This window comes from Leptidea sinapis, chromosome 13 (assembly GCF_905404315.1).
Source record: "Leptidea sinapis chromosome 13, ilLepSina1.1, whole genome shotgun sequence".
NCBI classification, from domain to species: domain Eukaryota; kingdom Metazoa; phylum Arthropoda; class Insecta; order Lepidoptera; family Pieridae; genus Leptidea; species Leptidea sinapis.
The window spans coordinates 7,231,185-7,252,646 of NC_066277.1; the positions used below are offsets into that span (position 1 = coordinate 7,231,185).

Here is a 21,462-nt window from a genome sequence, read left to right on the forward strand (position 1 = left end):
AATATTACAATTAAATTAAAAATAGGTTCAATAACTATGAACTACGGTAAGTAATAAGTTTTTTTTCTTTGACTGTTAAAATAACAAAAACATATAAACAAACTCTGTAAAGTGGAAGTTGATCAGTACAATATGGTTTATGTCAGCTACTTAATTTTCATAATGCGTTTTTGTTGCATTAACTTCTTAATGTATGAGCGACCAAATCTCAACATCGTATTTTAAATATTAATAATTCCTGTCTGTATAGATTAGCGTTTTTCAAGTCATTGTTGCTAAGTGAAATGAAAAAACTATAACTAAAACACAAATCCAAACAAAAGGTCCAATCCATCCAAAAAAGAATTTTAAATCGCTAATTCCTTGCGAGATGACGGTCGCCTACACATACTTACATAAAATTGTTACGTACGATTGCAACGCTGCGGATATTGACATGCTTGTATAGCAATGGTGTGCAAATAGTGTGGAAAATGATCGCTATGTATTTCATTATTTGTATAGTTATATAGTTTAAGGTTCTAGAAGTTTTCGCAGTTAGATATATTAAGATATTCCATGTTTATGGTTGTTTTATGTGTGCCGTTCCGATGAATACTAAATCACTACTTAAATTTTTAGTACCGCTATATCACTTACGACCAAATGTTGATATCTTTCTCGCGAAACAAAACAAGAATCTATACAACAGTATTTCTCACCTTGAGACGTCCGATGCTAAGTGCCATTAGTCATTGTGTTTCCTTTCGTTCTCGGAAGGAGGACTCTTGTGAGCATCTTGTGCATCACGGTACTGGGTCAAGGAAAATAAAGCCCCGGTAATTGCGGTGTGCCCTGCAAACTGGAACACGCCACTTGTGATGCACTTCATGCCGCAGTTGACATCTATGCCGTTTCATAGTATTTGTACATAAGATCACAATTTATACTTATAAGTACTCATAGTCATAGATCGCCATGTAGACTCTAATCTATGTGTGAACAATCGCATTTTCGCGTTATTAGGTCGTTCTCACCCGCGGAATATTGACCATCGCGGGTGGCAATGTCCTACTTATCTCACGTGGTGCGTATACGATTTTTTCCCCCACTTGGATGAAAAGCTCGCTTTTAGTCCCTGGTACGTGGTACAAAAGTCGTCTTGCCGGGAGAGGATGTGCCACTTTTGTCCCTCGTACCAGGGACGAAGACGTTTTTCATCGAGGTGGGAAGAAAATATAATTTTCTTTCTCTGAATGACGTGTTCTAAGTCATGGTGCTACTTAAAGGCAAACCTTAAAGTAGGCTACTTCAAAAGTAATAAATTTAAAAATCGAACGAAGTTTACCCAGATTTACTTATTCGAATAGTGCATTTATATAGCTCAGAAGATGTTTATATGTAATATGATATTTAGATAATTTGCACAAAAGTGTGTCAATATTATTATTATTATACTCTAAAATCGTTATTATTATTAAGATAACTAGTTAGGGAAGCTTCCGCCTATGCCTACAAATTCTAACCCCGATCCCATTAATCTCTGACTGGTGGAACCTCGTTTTGATCGTATTGAGTTTCGGCGTTCGACTGTCCAAATATGTGTACCCGTCCAATGAAACAATTTATTGGTATCGATATCTAATAGGGTTGTGTTTTTTTTCAGGTGTACCTGCTCAGTTGGCGCTCAGAGGAGCTGAATATGGTGGTGACGGCCAAAGTGAGCGGGGCGACACCCCTGGTGATCGCGTGCAGGAACGGGCACTACGACGTGGCCGAGTATCTGATAGAGAGGTGCAAGGCGGACATCGAGCAGCCGGGATCAGGTAAATTTTATCAGCAGAGCTTTCAGTGTGTTCAGGTCAATATTACATGGTTACCTTTACTAAAGTGTGTTCGCTGAAAGGCCGGCAATGTTCTTCTGGTGAGCAAAAGAGCATGCTCGTTTGTCCTCCTTTTCCTGGGGCCACTTTGCTGTACATACTATTGAAATCGAGGAATCGAGGGGCCGGATATCCCATGATTCATTGTAGTCCGTAAACTTTTTGATTGCCGTCTTTTATAATATTATCATCTTTATCGTTATCCTTTCATTATTAAATTGTCATTATTGGTAAATTTAGGCTTAGAATATTTTTTGAAGGAGACATATTTCAGCAATTTTATCTGTTATAACTATATATTATATACAACTACTACGATATTACCAAAAGGCTACCTCCACCGAAAACACTTATTAACTCCTGGGGGTCTAATGACTCCTAAACCAGATAGGACCTCGATCTCTAACCCCAAGGGTTCAAGGAGTTTATGTCTTTTTCTTAACGTACAATATATTCATATATCTTAGGAGGGTCTTGTTTTTTGTTATGCCCTCTCATAAGCGCCTTAAACTTAGGTATGTGGTGTTATTTGTCTAGAGTGTTCTAGAGATCCCGAAGCGGCTGCTGGCTTGGAGTTATTTGTAAACATTTATTGGTATGTTTCCCTAAATTCACTGCTTTTACATTAGTTACTATTTTAAAGTCCATGTCAAAACGATGATTCGAAGGAATCCTACCCAGTATGTTACGCCGTCATGAACATGGCACAGTACTAGTAACCAGTTTTACGGAAAGTTTAATTTATTATATATACTTTTACGTAACTTACCTTTAGTACTAAATTAATAAAATCAGAACAGAAATGATTATTTTGTTATATACAACATTAGTTGTAGAACAGGTTTTTGAATGGGACTGAAATTTTACATTGAACAGTATTATTATTTAACCCAGTATTCAGTCAGTCAACTTTAGATTATTATTCGGACTGTCAGTTTCTATTCTCAGCACACACGAGTTGCGTGCAACAAAGTGTTGCTTGATCTCAATTTACGGATCAGCGAACTGTCAAAGTTATTATAATTAACATTAATTACATCGACAAAAGTGGGGCAATGATTTCTTCTTTCTTAGCTCTAATTCGCATCTAGATATATCTGATAGGAAAAAGAACCGTCGTTTAACTGTCGGGCCGTGGAGTAAAAAAACCACGTTAATGTTTATAAAACTCCAGTGCTGAAAATAAAACTCTATTGCCGACTGGTATCATCTACAAACAAGTGGGCCTCAAAGTCGTCAAACTACATGTATAAGGCACTAAATTACTCTTGAGAAGTGCCCTTTTTAAACATATGCCAAAAAGCAGCCTAGAAACCAACCAGTGCGAGCCAAATCCCATTTCGTACCTAAATTTGAAAACCAAACAAACGTGAGCCCGTTGGAATGGTTATGACAATAATGTTATTATAAGATGGTTATCCGAGGACCATGTAGCTATGTTGTTCAGCAAATCTTTCTGGGTTTGTTTTCTTTTTAGTGTCATCTGTTCTGTATCCGAAATATAAGCTTCATTTTCTACTTTTGGATATACTGAAGAGCTTTGTAGGAAATAGTTCTATGGTCCATAAAGATTTTTTGCTATTTGAATACTTTAAAATTCATCTCCTTTGGTATTCGGTAGTTTTTGTTCATTTAAAAGCCAACACAATTATTCAGTGAATTCGAGTTTGCGTTAATCTATATATATAAAAATGAATTGCTGTTCGTTAGTCTCGCTAAAACTCGAGAACGGCTTGACCGATTTGGCTAATTTTGGTCTTGAATTATTTGTGGAAGTCAAGAGAAGATTTAAAAGGTGAATAAATAGGAAAATGCTGCTAAATTAAATAAAAACAACAAATTTATTTTTCCTTTGATGTGTCCATACATCATTTCTATGAGAGAATTTATTGACGCATGGTTTGACAGTTCTGCTGTGAAACAATTTCATTACGACAGCAGGGTACATATTTTACGAAGTAATTTTTGATGTTATGATATATTATTGACAAATTCATATAAAAACATTATTTTATTTATTATATACAGAACAACGTCTGTCGGGTCAGCTAGTATTATTATATATTTCTTCGTCTTGATAGATGGGGTAGTAGAAGACTCATAATGCGACATCTCGACGGAACGCCAGGTGAGACGCCGGTCAAAAAGCACTAGATCCCCTACGATTCGAGCAGGTTTGCGTTGCACGCGGTGTAAATGGATTGAGCTGATACTGGCATGCGCCAGACCAGATTATGCAAATACTCTCTAAGTTTGTGGCGTGTGGTGCGAAGGTGAATTTCGGTGGCAGAATTTAGGTCATACCGGTCTTACCTTGTAGGTTGCTGTACCTGTAGGTTCCTGTTTTCTTACTGCAGCATTTAACTATCAGCTAAAAATATATCATCTCATGTCATCTTCATCCTTATGTTGATCTGTTATAAATAAAGCCCAGTAATGTCGTTTCTGTTAAAGTATCTTGAAAAAAATCTATATTGTAATTGATCTTACTGATTACTTTTATTGTAACTTGTGATGTGTCTGTATTGTTTCCAAGAAATAATACTGTATACCAAAATATATATCCTTCATTTGTAATATGTGGTCTTGTGATGCAATTTCAGTGACATTCGACGGTGAGACGATAGAGGGCGCTCCGCCGCTTTGGTGCGCGGCCGCCGCGGGGCACCTGCCGCTGGTGAGGCTGCTGGTGCGAGCTGGTGCCAATGTCAACTCCACCACTCGGACACACAGCACTCCGCTGAGGGCCGCCTGCTTCGATGGCCACTACGACATTGTCAAGTTCCTTGTGGAGAACGGCGCCGGTAAGCTACAATTAAATTGACACTTTTAAGCGTTAACAAGTATTAAATAGTTAATAAGTAGATATTAATTCGTTTGTTCCTGTATTAGCGCGTGCGTAGGAAAACATTATTAAAATTGCAAATCAGTTATGGCTAAATAATAGGCCGACGTACCTGAGATTCCAAGGTGCGATGGTCTGCAGCCGGGGGCCCCCGCTAAACCTCTAGGAACTCCTGGTGCTAAGGTGCGTGTTACTTAATCTCGGCGTGTGTAGGAAAAGGATTTATGCGTGGCTTACACCGAGAACTTAATGCGAGGCGATTTGGTCGTTGATCACTGATGAAGTATCAATTTGTGTGCGAACTGTGTTGCTCGGTGACAATTTTGTTATAGACGGCGTAAGTGACAACTGTCATTAGATTAGCTTCTCAGGTGACAATACGTCTGTTGTCTAGGGTCGTTGTGTCTGCACTATAATTTGCCATAAAAAAATTACAAGAAAAAAGAATAGAAAATTGCGCCCAGTCCAAAATAGGAAACATCCAAAAAATCTTTACCAATAGTTCTCAAACTTTTGCAAAACATTGTATTCATGTTGCATGTTTTTATGAATCTATAAATGGTCACAGTGAAGCATGCCCGTGTTTAAGTAGTAAACAATAAACTAGAGTGAATAAGCTTGCAAACACGTTGTTTATTTAGCAGTAAGTTATATCATAATCGAATTTAGTGTATGAGTCATAAGTCCAGAGATTCCTTTACACCAATTTGACGTAACTTTTGCATCAATATTATGTACTACTTACCTATATATTTCTGTCTTCTATTGAAATCGGAAACCGATTGGAATGAAATTTACCACACTTTTTGGGGGTTTTGGGGGTGAAAAGCTAAATTAGTCAGATTTCATCTCTGGGAAAACGCTTTTTTCTGAGTTTAAACACTGAGCAGAGGTGGGTGAGTAACCTAGGTCCTATTATTTTATTTGTGTTCACCCGCGCCTTGGCGTACGTGGAACTCCACTATGGATCCATGGTATAATACTTAATTTACATAAGGTATGTCAAACAGAATGGAATAACAAAATGTGAGTTTTGTTTCAAAATCTTTAGCATGATTTAGTGCAGCAATTTTTATTTAGTCGACGATCTCTTCCAGATATTGAAATAGCGAACCGTCACGGCCATACCTGCCTCATGATCGCCTGCTACAAGGGTCACATCAGAATCGCCAAGTATCTACTATCGCTGAACGCCGATGTGAACAGAAAGAGTGTCAAAGGGAACACGGCGCTGCACGACTGTGCTGAAAGCGGTTCTCTACACATACTGAAAATGCTACTGGTGCACGGAGCCACAATGGATGTTGACTCTTATGGTAAGCTTATTAAGGCCATACTACCTTGACCTGAACATTTCTCTATAAAATAATCTTTTAACGAAATTTTCTTTACTTGTGAAGAAGTTAGGAATTCCAATTTACTTCATAATTTATAAGCTGTGGTAGTTGTGGATCGAGCGAGTGTAGGGGATACGACAAAGGGTAACTTAATATTTAACTCTTAACTTGTGTCTTCTTAGGGTTAAACTGAACTACTCGACTACGATTTCGTGCCATGTGCAATAAGTTAATAATGTGGAACCAAAAGCTACCGCAACTTCAAAATTACCCGCTCGAGTTTATTGCAAAAATAAAAATATATTATGCTCAAAAAGTTTGAAGTAATTTGACGCATTTCGTGCTATTCTCCATAGCCACGGGAAAAGCAACAGACACCGAGTTTTGTCGGGAAGCTAGGTGTTGCAGTAGTATCTCCAACACTCTAACGCTGATAACGCTAATATAACGCTAATATTTAGAACGTACTTAGACTTTGCTCAGACTTACCTAAAAGTTAGCTGAGTATTAGCTTAGCGTAATCTTCGATTACGATTTTATTGTCATTTGCCATCTAAAATTATGCTGAGATTAAGCTAAGACAAAAAGGTGTTTTTTTTTATGAAAATTAGGGTCGAGACGAGCAGGACGTTCAGCTGATGGTAATTGATACGCCCTGCCCATTACAATGCAGTGCCTCAGGATTCTTGAAATACCCAAAAATTCTGAGCGGCACTACAACTGCACCAGTCACCTTGTGACATAAGATGTCAAGTCTCATTAAGTAATTTCACTAGTTACTGCTTCACGGCAGAAATAGGTTAACAAAGTTTAAGCTACACTCAGTTAAGTTTTACATGAGTACAGTTCTCTCAATAGATGTCAGCCTAACAATCAAGTGCGTCGTGTCCCAGGTATGACCCCCCTGCTGGCCGCATCGGTGACGGGCAACACTCACATCGTGCAGCACCTCATCAGCGCGCAGAACGGACTGGTGTCGCGGCAGCAGCGGATTGACGCTCTGGAGCTGCTCGGCGCAACCTACGTGGACAAGCGACGCGACATGGTCGGAGCACTGGCCTTGTGGAAACGAGCAATGGAGGACAGGTGATTTGTCAATGGATTCTTCTTCTTCGTGACACTCTTGGCAGAATGGTCATCGCGAAGTAACATCTTTTAAGGCGAAGAGTAAGCAGAAAACACGCAAACATGGTGTTTTTAGACAAGTTTTGTGGTGAAAGTATAGCATTTCGAGCTATGAACAATATTTAATCCTGTTACACATATCCTTAAGTCTTATTTGTAGGTTGCTTATGCTTGCTATTGTTTATAGTTAACTTAGTAACTTAGTTTGGAACTACCACTTTTCTTTGAAGTTATACAAGATTTTTGCCATGGCGTGACGCATTTTTTTTGGTACTTCTCGCAGAAAAGTTATTCTTATAGCTTGTGCTTTTTTGTGTAGGTTCATTTATTCAGATTAGTAGTGAATAACGAGGATTGTAAGCATATAAACTGTTTTCCACCCAAGAATTTGAAAATATTGACTTTGTTACATAGATGGCGGGCCGGCAGCCGTGAACTCATATCGCTCAAGGTCGCTGGCGTTTAGTGTCGCCTTAAGGCAGATATGATTCGCCTCACGAGCATTCGCCACTTTTCCCTGCTGGCCGATAGCCTGGTACCCTACAACAGACTTAATTTGATCGGTCCATCGCGACGTCATTATTATGGACGTTTTCACAACTGGCACAGTCTATCTTCTTTTTTTTATGGAATAGGAGGGCAAACGAGCGTACGGGTCACCTGGTCTTAAGTGATCACCGCCGCCCACATTCTCTTGCAACACCAGAGGAATCACAAGAGCGTTGCCAGCCTTTAAGGAAGGTGTACGCGCTTTTTTTGAAGGTACCCATGTCGTATCGTCCCGGAAACACCGCACAAGGAAGCTCATTCCACAGCTTTGTAGTACGAGGAAGAAAGCTCCTTGAAAACCGCACTGTGGAGAACCGCCACACATCCAGATGGTGGGGATGATATCCTAATTTGTGGCGTGTCGTGCGAAGGTGGAATGTATATTTAAACGTATAAATGATTTAAGGTTCAGTTAGTCGGCGTGTGTTGTCTAAAATGGTTAAAATTGAATTGCGTGCTGTTATTATTATTAGTAGTATTTCTATCGTGATATCGCGCGCGAGACAAAAGTCTCTGCAATTAGGACATTGCAGCTTCTTCAACTAAAAATCCTGAGTAAAAAAAGAGGTTTTGTTATTTAGAGAGTATTTGTTCCTCCATAACTTACAATAATTAATATTCTGTGTCGGACTGTTTTAATTTTCCGTTCATTATTATCGGATTTATCGGATCGGATCGAAGTAGTGGAGCACTTACAAACACAAAAGTATCAAGAAACGCAAAACAGTACTACCAAAATTTATGAGCGATTAGGCCTCCAACGCTTTAAACCATTTTGCGATCCATAAATAATTCACTAAAATAGTTTAAGAATGTTTCACTAACATTTATAATATGAACCTATTCTTGTCTTGAATGTAGCAGGCGATTATGAGGCAGTTATGGCCGTGACGGTTCGCTATTTCTATATCTGAAAGAGATGTCATGTTAAAGGTTTTGTAACATAACTCATTTTATGTTATTCCATTCCATAATAGATACCTGTTATATAATAGAACGCTATGCTAATCCATAGTGGCATTCCACGCACGCCAAGGCGCGGGTGAACACAAATAAAATAAAAAGACCTGGGTCACGTTTTCCCAGAGATGAATCCTGGCTAATTTGGCTTTTCAACCCCAAAACCCAAAAGTGTGGTCAATTTCATCCAAATCGGTTTATTATTTATTGTTAACTACTTAAACACGGACACGTTTCACTGTGACGCGTTTATGGATTCATAAAAACATGCAACATGTTTTGCAAAAGTATGAGAAACTACTTTAAATTAATAAATAAAAAAATAAATTATGGTACAAATAATTTTTTTATGAATACCATTCTACGTGGGATTGATTATAGTATTACTTTTTCCAGATTCCCGACAGATGGCGGTGAGCCGATACCAAAACCAAAAGACATGCCACGAATAGAGGCTTACGACTTCGCAGTAGAACCCAGCAACCTGCAGCAACTGGAGGAGTTGCTGGCAGACCCTGACGCAATGAGAATGCAAGCCCTAGTCATTAGAGAGAGAATATTAGGTTTGTTCTATTTGTTTTTATGTGATGTGACAGAATTGCAAAAAGAACCAGTGGGAGGCTCCTTTTCCGCCTAGATTATGATTACCACAACGGCACCTATTTCTGCCGTGAAGCAGCAATGTGTAAGCATTTCGGTTTGAAGGGTGCCGTAGCTAGTGAAATTACTGGGCAAATGAGACTTAACATCTCATGTCTCGAGGCGACGAGCGCAGTTGTAGTGCCTCTCAGAATTATACAAATGATTTAAGTTTTCTTTAATGTTAATTCCGCCAAAATCTGGCACGAGACAGATTTTGGCGAGACAACACGTCCTGAGAATGCCTCGTGAAGAGTCGAAACACGTGACGAGTTTTTTTAAAAACAAATATTGTCGGAATTAACACTAAAGAAAACTTAAATCATTGGTATAATTATGGATTTCCGCAAATTAACGCCTAATTCAATAAATTTTCCGCTCAGATTTTTTGGGGTTTTTCAAGAATCCTCAGCGGCACTGCATTGTATTGGGCAGGGCGTATCAATTTCCATCAGCTGAATCCTGCTTGTCTCGTCCCGTATTTTCATAAAAAAAAAAGAAAACGTAGCCATTGGAGTCAGGTGACTTATGCTATAGTCATTCTTACCCTCTTTGGAAAATCCTTATTGGAAATAATATTCATAATATTTTATTTTCTCGAATTTCTGATTATAAGTGTAAGACTTATTAGAAAATATATTGCAAGTTTTAATATATGGAGCCAAATGTAAATAATGAAGTTCTTCATCCGTTTCGTATTTGTCCAATGTTTGTGTTCCGAGCTTTTGATAGGTTCTATAAAACCTTTGTTTGTGACAGAAAAAGATCTGATTGTCCACCTAATATTCATACTAAAAAGTCAATTAAAGCAGTGCAGGAAAATTAAAAGGAAATTTGATCAATACCAACTAAAAGAAAAATCACTTGAATTTTCTGCCACTGAGTTGGTATCGATTGCACGTATCACGCGAAAGCAGTACTTTTGAAAGTGCTCGATTGTGTGAATCGGTGCTGTCGTTGGAACAATGTCGATATAAACAATTTGTTATGTTTTTTTAAAGTGATAACAATCACACCTGGGATTAAATACACAAATAAAATTTGAAAACAAAATTTTATAAATGATGCGGGATTCGAACCCACGACCTCTCGCGTTCCGTGCCACTCGCACTCAGGTTGATAACTGAGAACAGTTGATAACCTCCTCAAAAGTAGATCCTGTAGAGTGTAGATGAAGCCACAACTTGAAAGTTGAACAAAGCATACAAGATTTTATGACGATACGTCACTCGAACGGCTGGGTCAGTTGGAAGAGCAAACGGAACTTGAGGGATCGTGGGTTCCAGGCCCGCATCGTTTATAAAATTTTGTTTTCTAATGTATTTTTGTGGTACGATAATATATTTGCCGTTTTGGATAACTTAATATTAAATGTTTAATTCGGTTATATAAAAATGAGAATAACAGATGCATATGTGTTTTGATACAAGCTCAGCATTATTGTATAATATGTGTCATACCAACTATGCAAATAATACTTATTTTAGAAGAGCTATTAACTTGTACAATATCACTTATATCTTTTAGAAGTTGATATGTTTACCCGATGTGGTTGACTATAACTGTGTATTATTTGCAGATGACATATCCATAATTATTCCTGACGAGCATAAAGCGATAAATAATTATAATATGACTATTAATAAAAATTTAGAAACTATATTGACAAAAACTAAAAATATACAATTTTCTAATTATAAAACAATACATAAATCTCTAAATATAACACACAGTGACCAAACGATTAATGAAAACACAATAAAATTTTTAGGCCTTATATTAGATTGCAATTGTAACTGGAAAGCTCAATGTGATACAGTGGCAGGCAAAATATGTAGGTTCGTTTTCGCTTTAAGAAGGCTCAGACAAACTGTATCCTTTAATGCTGCACTTACTGCATACCACGGTTATATTGCGTCAGTTTTACGGTACGGGTTAATACTATGGGGAAACTCCACTAATATTTCAAATGTTTTTCGGGCACAAAAAAAATGTATAAGAGCTTTATGCAATGTCAGTCCTCTAGAATCGTGTAGATCATTATTCAAAAAGCACCGTCTGTTAACGCTTACTGGTCTATATATATTAGAAATTTGTATGTTCATTATTTCATATTAGGATTAAGAGATCCAACTCGCCTTCTGATGCCATACTGTAGAACAGCGCTTCATCAAAATAACGCAAATGTTGTGTGTATTAGGGTATTTAACCACCTTCCAAAGAATATTAGAGAGATGCCTAAAACATTAATGCATAAAAAATTAAAATTATGGCTAATAGATAAATGCTTTTATAGTTTAAAAGAATTCTTTAGCCAAAAATAATAGTATTCAAATGTAATTTTTGAGAGGTACCTACAAACTAATGTTTATTTTATATTATATCATTGAATTAAAGCTATGTAATGTGCATTAAGAACGTATAAGTATAAATTAAATATGATATTCCAATATTGACAATCAAATATTTGTATGCCGATATATTGGCGAATTGTGCTGTACACTAATTAATTGTTAACAACTATGTTACCACGATTCATACAAATAAATCATTTCACTTCATCTTTCAATTATTGGTAAATTAAAGATACATATAAGAAAAATATTGTACTCTTTTCAGATACTTGTCAATATTGTGATAACTATGTATAAGTTGTGTCTATAATTTTATCTACACCCATTCTTTAAATCCTCTATTAAAGATTCTAAAACAGTTAGCTTATTGCCAACATTAAAACACCCAATGTCCTAATAAGCATTACATCATCTAATCGAGTGTTGTAATGAAATTCAGAACAACATTACAACACTCTTTTGGATGATGTAATGGTTACTAGGGCTGGCTTTTTTAATGTTAGCAGCAATCTAACTGTTTCAGAATCTTTTATAGAGGATTCATGTTATGGGTGTAGATAAAGTATTGTATACAATTGTTAATAATTAGGTATCAACGTATCCAAAGGTACACAACAGTTGCATAAATAAATATTTTCTTATATTTAACCTGTATGGGACCCATTCTTGATATTAATTTTAACTATACATGATGTCATTTGTTAAAAATGACCGCCCTCAGGCTGTTAAATTATAAGTCTAATTGTACAATATTAATTTGTAAACATATTTTTTGATGAAATAAAAAGAGCCTGCCGAGTTTGTTGCGCCCGTTCTTCTCAGGTCTGCGGCATTATTTTTGTAATGGGTGGTAGTTTTTGAGTTTCAATAAGTGTCACGTCCCAGGGCCGGCGCACCCCGACACGTCGTACTACGTGCGCTACCGCGGCGCCGTGTACGCGGACGCGGGCCGCTTCCCGCGCTGCCGCCAGCTGTGGCACCACGCGCTCGACATGCAGCGCGCCGTGCTGCCGCCGCTGTCGCCGCTCACTCAGTCCAGCCTCTACAGCTTCGCGGAGCTGTTCTCCTACATGCTGGCCGAGCGGGCCAGGCCGCCGCTCAGAGGTACGCCATTACAAAAACTAATTCAAAATGGCGGCTTGTACTATCACCGCGCGTTGGAACGGCGAGGGAAACTTGTTACGTTAATATTTCAATGTCTGGACTCTGGACGACCGAGCCGTGCTCAGATTTTTAAGAATGTACAAAACTTGAACAAAAAAACACTCATAGGACATCTGGATTCGATGATGCAATGTCCCATCTGAGCTATTATATATAATCTTGTAAATAGTGGCGAAATTTACCGTTGCATTCTAATGTTATTGAAGCTGTTTCTCATTTAAACACGGATAAAACTACATTTTTTTTAAAATTGGAACCTAGCTAGATCGATTTATAGCCCCCGAAACTACCTGTATACTAAATTTCATTTAAATCGTTGGAGCCGTCTCATCCAAGAATTGCTTGTTTAAAGATATGAGACACGATCGTCTACCTGACATCAGTATACTAGGGGTACTTTTCATTATTGTTTTATGAAGTTTATGGCTGGACTTGACGTCACTGTCGACTATTGATAATGACACTTACTACTTGGAATTTGCGAGATTACACTTTTAATAACATCCGTACAGTTGGCTGAAAAGTACTTTGAATTTTATCGAAAAGCTTGTAAATGTTCCACACTGACAGTTCCAACTTCCGCATCCGTCTCGACTTATCGAGGTTGGACATAAAGACAGAATGCATGCGTCTTTTGGCACAGCGTTTGAAGCAAGACGAACAAAAGTTGAAACCCAAAATAAACATGAAAGCGCAGTTGGCGTAGAATAACATAACATATGGTTGGTAAATAACCTTGGTTACCCACTGAAAATCAGTGTTCGGGTTACCCTAATCTCGTTTCTAAATATTATCTGAGTGGGTGTCTTTTTCGTGACACCATGTTTAAATTGGGTTAATTTAATTTAAAATTGAAAAGTAAAAGTATTAATATATTATTATATATTATATTTTGTGTTATGTTTCATAAATTAAAACTTACTACACTTATTTTACTAAACATAACTTAATGGATTCTCGTTTTTTTTCCTCTCAGTAGAAGCACTTTTCCCACAAAAAAAGTTCTTACTATATTTTAATAATAACTTTCTTATAAGCTTGTCTATCAAATAACACGACGACATTTCTTTCTCTTGATATTTAATACCAACTCTTATTAACAGGACGAATTGTACCTCCCGTGACTTTCGAAGACATAGAACCGGTGTTTAAAAAAGCACTGTCCGAAGTGGAACGGGGCATGCAGATATTGGATTGCAAAGTGAACGTGGATAGAGAGGCAACCCTAACGACGCTACAACGAGTGCTGATTATTGCTTTGCACCTGGCAGCCCTGATGGCCAAGCTACTGGAAGAGCCCGAATGCAATGACGATGTTTCTAAGAACATACACAAATCAGTCTATTCACTTGTCAAGTTAGATATTAAGGTAAGGGTGCAGAGCTTTTTGAATATTTTACAGTAGCTCAATCCAACGCAGGTTCTTTAAACACGACATAAATAATAGATTTTGGTATTTACACAAATTAAAATATATTTTGTTGATTTTCAAATAATATTTTATTACTAAATGTGTGACACGTGCATTAGAATTTTACGCGTTATTATGACGTCACATGGCTGGGTCTCAACATTATCTACAATCGGACGGGAACTTTGACTATCGATACTTTTTGTAAATTATGATGTGTTCTGCAAAGTCGTAGTACATTATTATATTCAATCATAAATACTTTTCGAAGTGCACGCGATGTAAATAATATTTTAGGTAATTTTTCTACATCTTGGGTTACATTATTGGAGTTTTAGGAAGGATTCTTATTTTTTTTTTTAAATAATATAGCCTATGTCACCTGGGGATAGTAACTCACCTCCTTCCCATGGTCTTACCGACCTTTCGGTCATCAAGACCTAGGTACCGACCGAAACAGCGGTAGATTTACCGGATTTGAGGTCCGGCACATTTTCTTGACTCCCTACAAGTTCTCATTTTTTTTATGCGTCCCTAGATGGCCCTCTCCCCCTTTCTGGGGGCGGCCGACCACAGATACGGCTTCTTCGTCGCCGGGCTCTCCTTCTTCCTAATCTCCTCTTCTTCTCTTGGTCTTCCTTTCTCTGTCTTCGTCACCGTCTTGGTTTACCCCTCCATACTCTCCTGACACGGTACCAACCGTAATAAACTGGTCCTGGTTTTGTCCTCGTTAGATGGTCCAGCATTTCGCCTCTAGCTTCCTCGTACAAGCTACAATCCCACAGCACGTGGTCGTGAATCTCGTCCGTCGCGCCACATGGACATGTGCCGTCCCCTTTTGACAACGGTAGATGTTGGGTGGGCAGCCTCCCTGCTTATACTTAAGCAGTACCATTGGCCACCACGCGTTGTCAAAAGCCCCCGATATGTCCAACGTGATCGCGTGTACGTACTTGTGTGTGCTGGTGTTCACTGTTACTTGAATAGCGTTCAGGGCCGTTATCGTAGACCTCCCTTTCATAAAACCATGTTGTCTCGTTGATATGCGACTGTACAGACCCAGAGTACATTCGCAAATCAACTGCTCAAGCACCTTACCCAGTACTGACAAGAGGGTGATAGGTCTATACGCCTTTGGGTCAGTCGCCTCCCATCACCCTTTGGCAGTACAGTAATATCAAACGGCCTTCCTTCCATACATCGGGAAACACGCCCTCTTCTATATGCTTACCGTACATTACAGTATGTTCCTTTGTGGGAGGGCCCACCGTTCTACCACTGGGCACACAGCCTGCCGCCAGGCGCACCTGTGCATGATAGTCGGAATCAGCCGCCCGGTCGTCGTCGGGACATATCACTGCCAGTATCCCTCCCATAGCGCTGCGGATGTCAACAGCGTAGCCTTGCGCAAGCTTCAATCCATTAATGACGTTCGCGGGCGGGCGCACCCTGCCGGTACCGGCCCGGTACGCCATACCCCACGGATCGTGATTCCCACTGTAGGCAAATTTCGAGAAGTGGTTGATCTCCGCTTTCAGCATAGACTTCCTATATATCGCACGTGCTCGATGGAAGCGGCCTCTGCAGATTTCTTCTGCCAAACCGCCCGCGTGCCGAGAGACGATTCCCGACGCAACCGGTTGTGCTCCCTACGAAGATGATCAAGTTTTCTTGACCACCATTTGTGACCCCGCACCCGATTTTTCCCCTTATCTACACCTAAACACTCTCCAGCTGTACGATCGAGCGTCGAGACAAACTGCTTGCACAGTTCTTGTGTTGGCTTTCGGTAGTCCAGCCTACCTACACGCCACGAGAGTGTTGTACAAAACCGATCCCAGTCTACACTTCGATCCCGGTACCTCGTTGGCTCTCTCCCTGGCCCTAGCTCTCCCTGGTGCCGTGCGGCTGATGGGTCGTCCTTTGCGATGGAGAACGTTATGAGCTGATGGTCGCTTGTGCTCTCTTCTTCCCTGACCTTCCACTGTAGTATTGGGACTCCTCTTGTCGACAGTGTAACGTCAATGTTGGCGGAACCGTTAATCGTTTTGAAGGTATCCGGTTCCCCCACCTATTGTGCACGAGAAGCCCCCTTGAGAGTATAAAGCTCTCCATCGCTATCCTCCTCCTGGTTGTCTCTGCGCCTCTTCCCTCGAAGTGCTCACGGCGACTGTGCCAGAGCGGCGAGTGGGTATTGGTATCGGCCCCGATGACAACTTGTTTTCCCCGGAGGACTGCCAGTACGCGGTCCAATGTCACCTGGGGATAGTGTAACTTCCCAACAGTGAAATAATTTTTCAAATGTACACAACAGAATTGTTTGTTTTATAATGTGTATGTGTGTGCCAGGTGCGTCAAGGTCGCTCGGCGCTGCACGTGGCGTGCTCGTCGGAGGTGTGCCGCGCGCGCGCGAGCGGCTCGGGCGCGGGCGCCGGCGCGTGGCTGGGAGCGAGCGGAGCGGGCGCGTGCTGCCCCGCGCTCGTGACGCTCATGCTGCGGCTGGGAGCGGCCGTGGACGCGCGCGACGCGGACGGGAACACGCCGCTACACCTCGTGTGCAAGGTATATACATATATATATATATATATATATATATATCCATAGAATAATAACGCTCAGAACGATAGTTTCATTCATAGTTACTGTCAATATAAAAGTAACATTATAATTAATGTGTGCGTGAGAGTCACGTACTTACACTCGCCAACACGCACACAAACAGCCAAATAATGTTGTAAGTGAATAGACATTTCCCCAAATCAGTCATTTCAATTTTTAAAATGTAAATTAAGAAGTTCTTTAGAATCGTTGCTTTTTGAAACTCTATGAAACGAAAAAGCGAGACGATGGAGACGCCGTTCCCAGCTATATCCAAGGTTTTCTGGGGTGCAGAGAACGAAATTGGGATAATTTTTGAAATCCAAGATGGCCGCGGTGCAAAATTATGATTTCAACAATATGGATATCGTACTCGAGGGTGCAAAGAAAGAATTTGGGATCATTTTTGAAATCCAAGATGGCCACCGTGCAAAATTATGATTTGACTAAATTATAATTTCTTACCTAAGTCATTTTCCACTTAAATTTCGCGCACTGATTGTCCTGAAAATTGACAGAAAAATTATAAGAAACAGAAAGTAACAAAAAAAAAACAAGGCAAATTAAAGATCATTGCGATCCAAATTTAAGTACCTAAACTTCCTAAAGACACTGAAACAAACTCATTTAAAGTGATTGTTTTATTATTATGAAATTAGCATTCATGATACTAGCATATGATGACCTATTTATTACCTAAGTAGGTTCAATGGTTGTGTTTCGTTTTTCGTAATAAGACCAAAAGCTGACCACAGAAAAGTTGTTTATTAATTTTAATATAATACCTAAGAAGACGTGTGCAAGTCTAGCTCGCGTCATTGTTCCATTCAAGCTTTTATGTATCTACCTATTTGAAATGCTATTTCGACTATGTCGTGGTGTTCCAAGGCATACGTTACTATCTGCAACTAATGTAGGTTCCACAACGAAAATATTGATTTACAATTACAATTAGATACATACCTATTTATATTATAGAAAAAAGTGAGTTATTTTTATAAGATGACCTTATACTAGGTAGGTACAGTTTTAGGTAAAGAAGAAAACCCTATCAGAAGAGTCACGCGATAGAAAAATAGGCAACTTCTAGGTGAATAAAAATGTAGGTTTATAGCGCTATGCTATCTGAAATGCACCTTATTGTATGTCCCCTAGAGTCCATATTTCTTGAACTATTACATGTTTACCCTTACGTATTTTTATAAATACTTAGTTTTTTGTTTTTAATTGCAGGGCTTTTGCAATTCGCCATCATTTTATTTATTTTTGTTTATATAGCAGCATACCAGATGTCAAATTGTGTTGCCTAGCCATAGCGGTTTAAGGGACGCCCGTCCGTCAGTAAAAGGGTTTCCGTTGAGTTTCTTTTTATGACAAAAAGGGACAAGACGAGCAGGACGTTCAGCTGGTGGTAATTGATACGCCCTGCCTATTACTATGCAGTGCCGCATAGGATTCTTGAAGAACCCTGTCACCCTGAGACGTTGAATAATGTAGCCGGCATCCTGTACAAAGGAGTCTCCCCTGGTAAATACCCTTAGCCTCTTACGACACCATTGGGCCTGGGACTTTGCTTTTCTTTTTATGCCCCGGGGAAGTGAAGGCAACTCCTTGAGTACAGAACCCTCAATATGAAACGATTCATGCTGTTTTTGAAGGTTTTTTTGCTAGATCACGTTACGATATCAAGGTGAAGATTAATATAAAATATTAAGACTAGGATGAGGTGAATTGCATGATACGTAGTACATCTTTTAAATAAAAAAATATCTTGTTTAATCAAAAATCAAATTATGTTAGCATTTGTAAGTTGTTTTTAATAAAGTCGTGGGCTCATTTGCAGCAAATAGATCGATTACGATGACGAGTGAAAGATAGACTCATGTAAATTTGATTTCTTTAAATTTTTTTTTAATAAACAGTTGAACCCGTGTCCTGCGGAGGTGGTACGGGAGCTCCTATCTCACGGCGCGCACATAGACACCGTTAACTACGAGGGCCAAACGCCGCAAGAGATCCTCAAGTCGACGCAACAAAACCTCGCCGCCATAGTGAATCCCTTACAATACACAACGCTCAAATGTCTCGCTGCCAGAACAGTGAAGAACTACCGCCTGCCCTACAGACACGTCGTACCACAGTGCTTACACTCTACGATCATAACTCATTAGTCTATAGTGGCTTATATATGTTGTATCGCAACCACAACACAGCCCAAATCCTGTGATTTTATGTGTGGAAAGTCTAGACATTCATGGATCAACAAATTATGTATTATTGCCAATATTTTTTTAAAGGCTGTGCCACGGATTGTGTGCTAAAGCTCATTTTGACACGACATAAGATGACATTGACATTTCCACAGATATGTATATCCATAGGTATATACGATCGTCATGTGTGAGATAGAATAAGTATTTAGTCTGTGTTTTGAAGTGGACATGCGTAACCAAACACAAACTTATGATTATTTTTTTTTTCTATTTTAGACGTAGTTTTATTTTTATCTATGTATGTTTTTGCATTTTAACTAGTGCCAGTGTTGCCATGGTTATGCTAAAATGTAAGCACTTGTATAAAAGAATTTGTACGTGCCGCCGACATTGAAATTTTCTTTAATATATCTGATTTGTAAGTAAGAGATCATAGCCTGATACTTAAATATTTAAATTGATTTTAAAAATGTTTCATATTTTATTATTTTGTGTAAAATCATCTAATCTATTGTATATTCTGATTGATTTTGTTTTCTACAATTCTTTGTCTCATAATTGTTATTTGATACTTTTTGCTTTAGCAATGTCTGATATGACCTGACGGTAAGTTACTTTATCGATGCATTACTAGTCCTCATTTTTCTTAAGTAACTTTAATGTTGTCGTATTAAAAATAGTTAAATAAATTCTAATGCCATTTTGATGTTGTTTCGCTGTACAGAGATTATTATTTCACCTTTCACAATAACTTTCAAAACATTTCAATCAATATAATCATGATTTTTATTTCATATTTTATATACAATCAGCTGTTATAATATATAACAGATACTAGACGAATATAAATGATAAATAAAATATGAAAGTTATATTTTTTCTGTCCAGTGTGATTGGTGAAATAAATTACTTATTGAAATATTAAGCTTCTTTTGAATGTGTTAAATCGATATAGCTTATTTATAAATTACTACATCAATATTTGACAATGTCACGCCTCACAAGGCACTAAAGTTAAAATTACTGTACTGTTTATGGCAATAGTTGGCAGGAAAAAAAATCAACTGATGTCCACTGGTCTGTGTATCATTGAGTCACGTTTTAGAAAAATATAGACAATCTTCTTGAGTAAGATTCAACTCATGCTTAAGACAATTCCTAGTGTAGGATGTTATCAAACTCATCATCATATAAATTTTCCCCCTTATTCATAATAGTCTGCTAACTTAAAGCATTCCTAATTCTCGCTCTGTCTTCTTCTATTGACCTAAGTCAGAATGAGAAAAAACACTCCTTAGCGGCTGTTTTAAGTTAGCAGACCATTATGAATAAGGGGGTTTAAGTTTACGGATCTTGTAGATTATGATATTACCAACATTACTTTACATCTCTGTCTTATCACTGCATGTAGGGGTACTTATTTCTTCTTCCTGTGCATATTAAATATGGCTTTTAATATCATAGCTTATCTTCTCCTCTTCTTACTACCTTCTCCTTCAAATTTATTCATTATTTTGTGCTTCTAAGAAAAAAAAATTGCATTTAGATAATTAACTAATTATCATTGAGAGTTGAACAAACATGCCAAGATTTATGAACGATACGTCACTCGAAAGGTTGGCTCAGTGGAAGAGCACTTGGACGGAACACGAGAGGTGGTGGGTTCTAATCCCGCATCGTTCATAAATTTTGGTTACTAATTTTGTTTGTGTAATTAATCCCAGAAGTGAAGGTTATCACTTTAAAATAATTATCAGTTTACGTTTTACAGTTTTTAAATTTCCTCTGCGATATGATAAGCCTATGAGGTGCAATTTTGCATGTTTAGTTTTTTTTTTTTTAATAAATCTGCTGATTTTGTCTACTATTATTTCTCCTTTCTAGTAGAAAAGTTGTTTTTTTTTATTGCTAAAACAAAAACATCCGAACCGCGCCGTGTTTCACACCAAACCGATTTAATTAATTCAGAATGTTTCTTATTTCAATTTGTAGTACGCGAAATGTTAGCTATGTAAGTAGGTAGATTATTAGGAATTTAGTCGTGATGAAATTGTATAGTTTACAGAGTGATAAATAAAATTTAGTACTGAATTGAACGGTGACATAGATTTATTGTGAAGTTCCGACACACTACTCGCCCGTATTATATCGTGTATAGTTATAGTGATTGTAACTACGTGAGTACGTACTAGTTCATAACGAAATTAATAAAATGCTTTAAAATGTTTGTGGTTTTATTGTTTTCCAATGTCGTAATTTGAAGAGTGGTAGTCCGGAGCTCCATCCCAGTCTTCTATCAGGTATATCACAATATGCTTCTATCTAAGCTAGCCGAGATTTTTTTTTAATGAAAATAAGGGACCAGACTATCAAGACGTTCAGCTGATGGCAATTGATACGCCTTG

The 21,462-nt window shown here is 38.3% G+C and overlaps 1 protein-coding gene across 7 annotated transcripts in view; it reads left to right on the plus strand.

Moving 5' to 3' along the window:
• Positions 1-21,284, plus strand: part of LOC126967536 (protein fem-1 homolog CG6966) — a 120,780-nt gene extending 99,496 nt beyond the window's left edge. For all 7 annotated transcript variants that reach the window (XM_050812059.1, XM_050812054.1, XM_050812053.1 and 4 more), the window contains 9 exons: positions 1,646-1,805; positions 4,466-4,666; positions 5,805-6,023; positions 6,938-7,130; positions 9,075-9,241; positions 12,557-12,775; positions 13,939-14,204; positions 16,596-16,808; positions 18,767-21,284. In XM_050812059.1, the coding sequence (XP_050668016.1) occupies positions 1,646-1,805; positions 4,466-4,666; positions 5,805-6,023; positions 6,938-7,130; positions 9,075-9,241; positions 12,557-12,775; positions 13,939-14,204; positions 16,596-16,808; positions 18,767-19,015 (1,887 nt within the window). In that variant the 3' untranslated portion in view covers positions 19,016-21,284. The remainder of the gene's footprint in view (positions 1-1,645; positions 1,806-4,465; positions 4,667-5,804; positions 6,024-6,937; positions 7,131-9,074; positions 9,242-12,556; positions 12,776-13,938; positions 14,205-16,595; positions 16,809-18,766) is intronic.
• Positions 21,285-21,462: the final 178 nt, after the last annotated feature.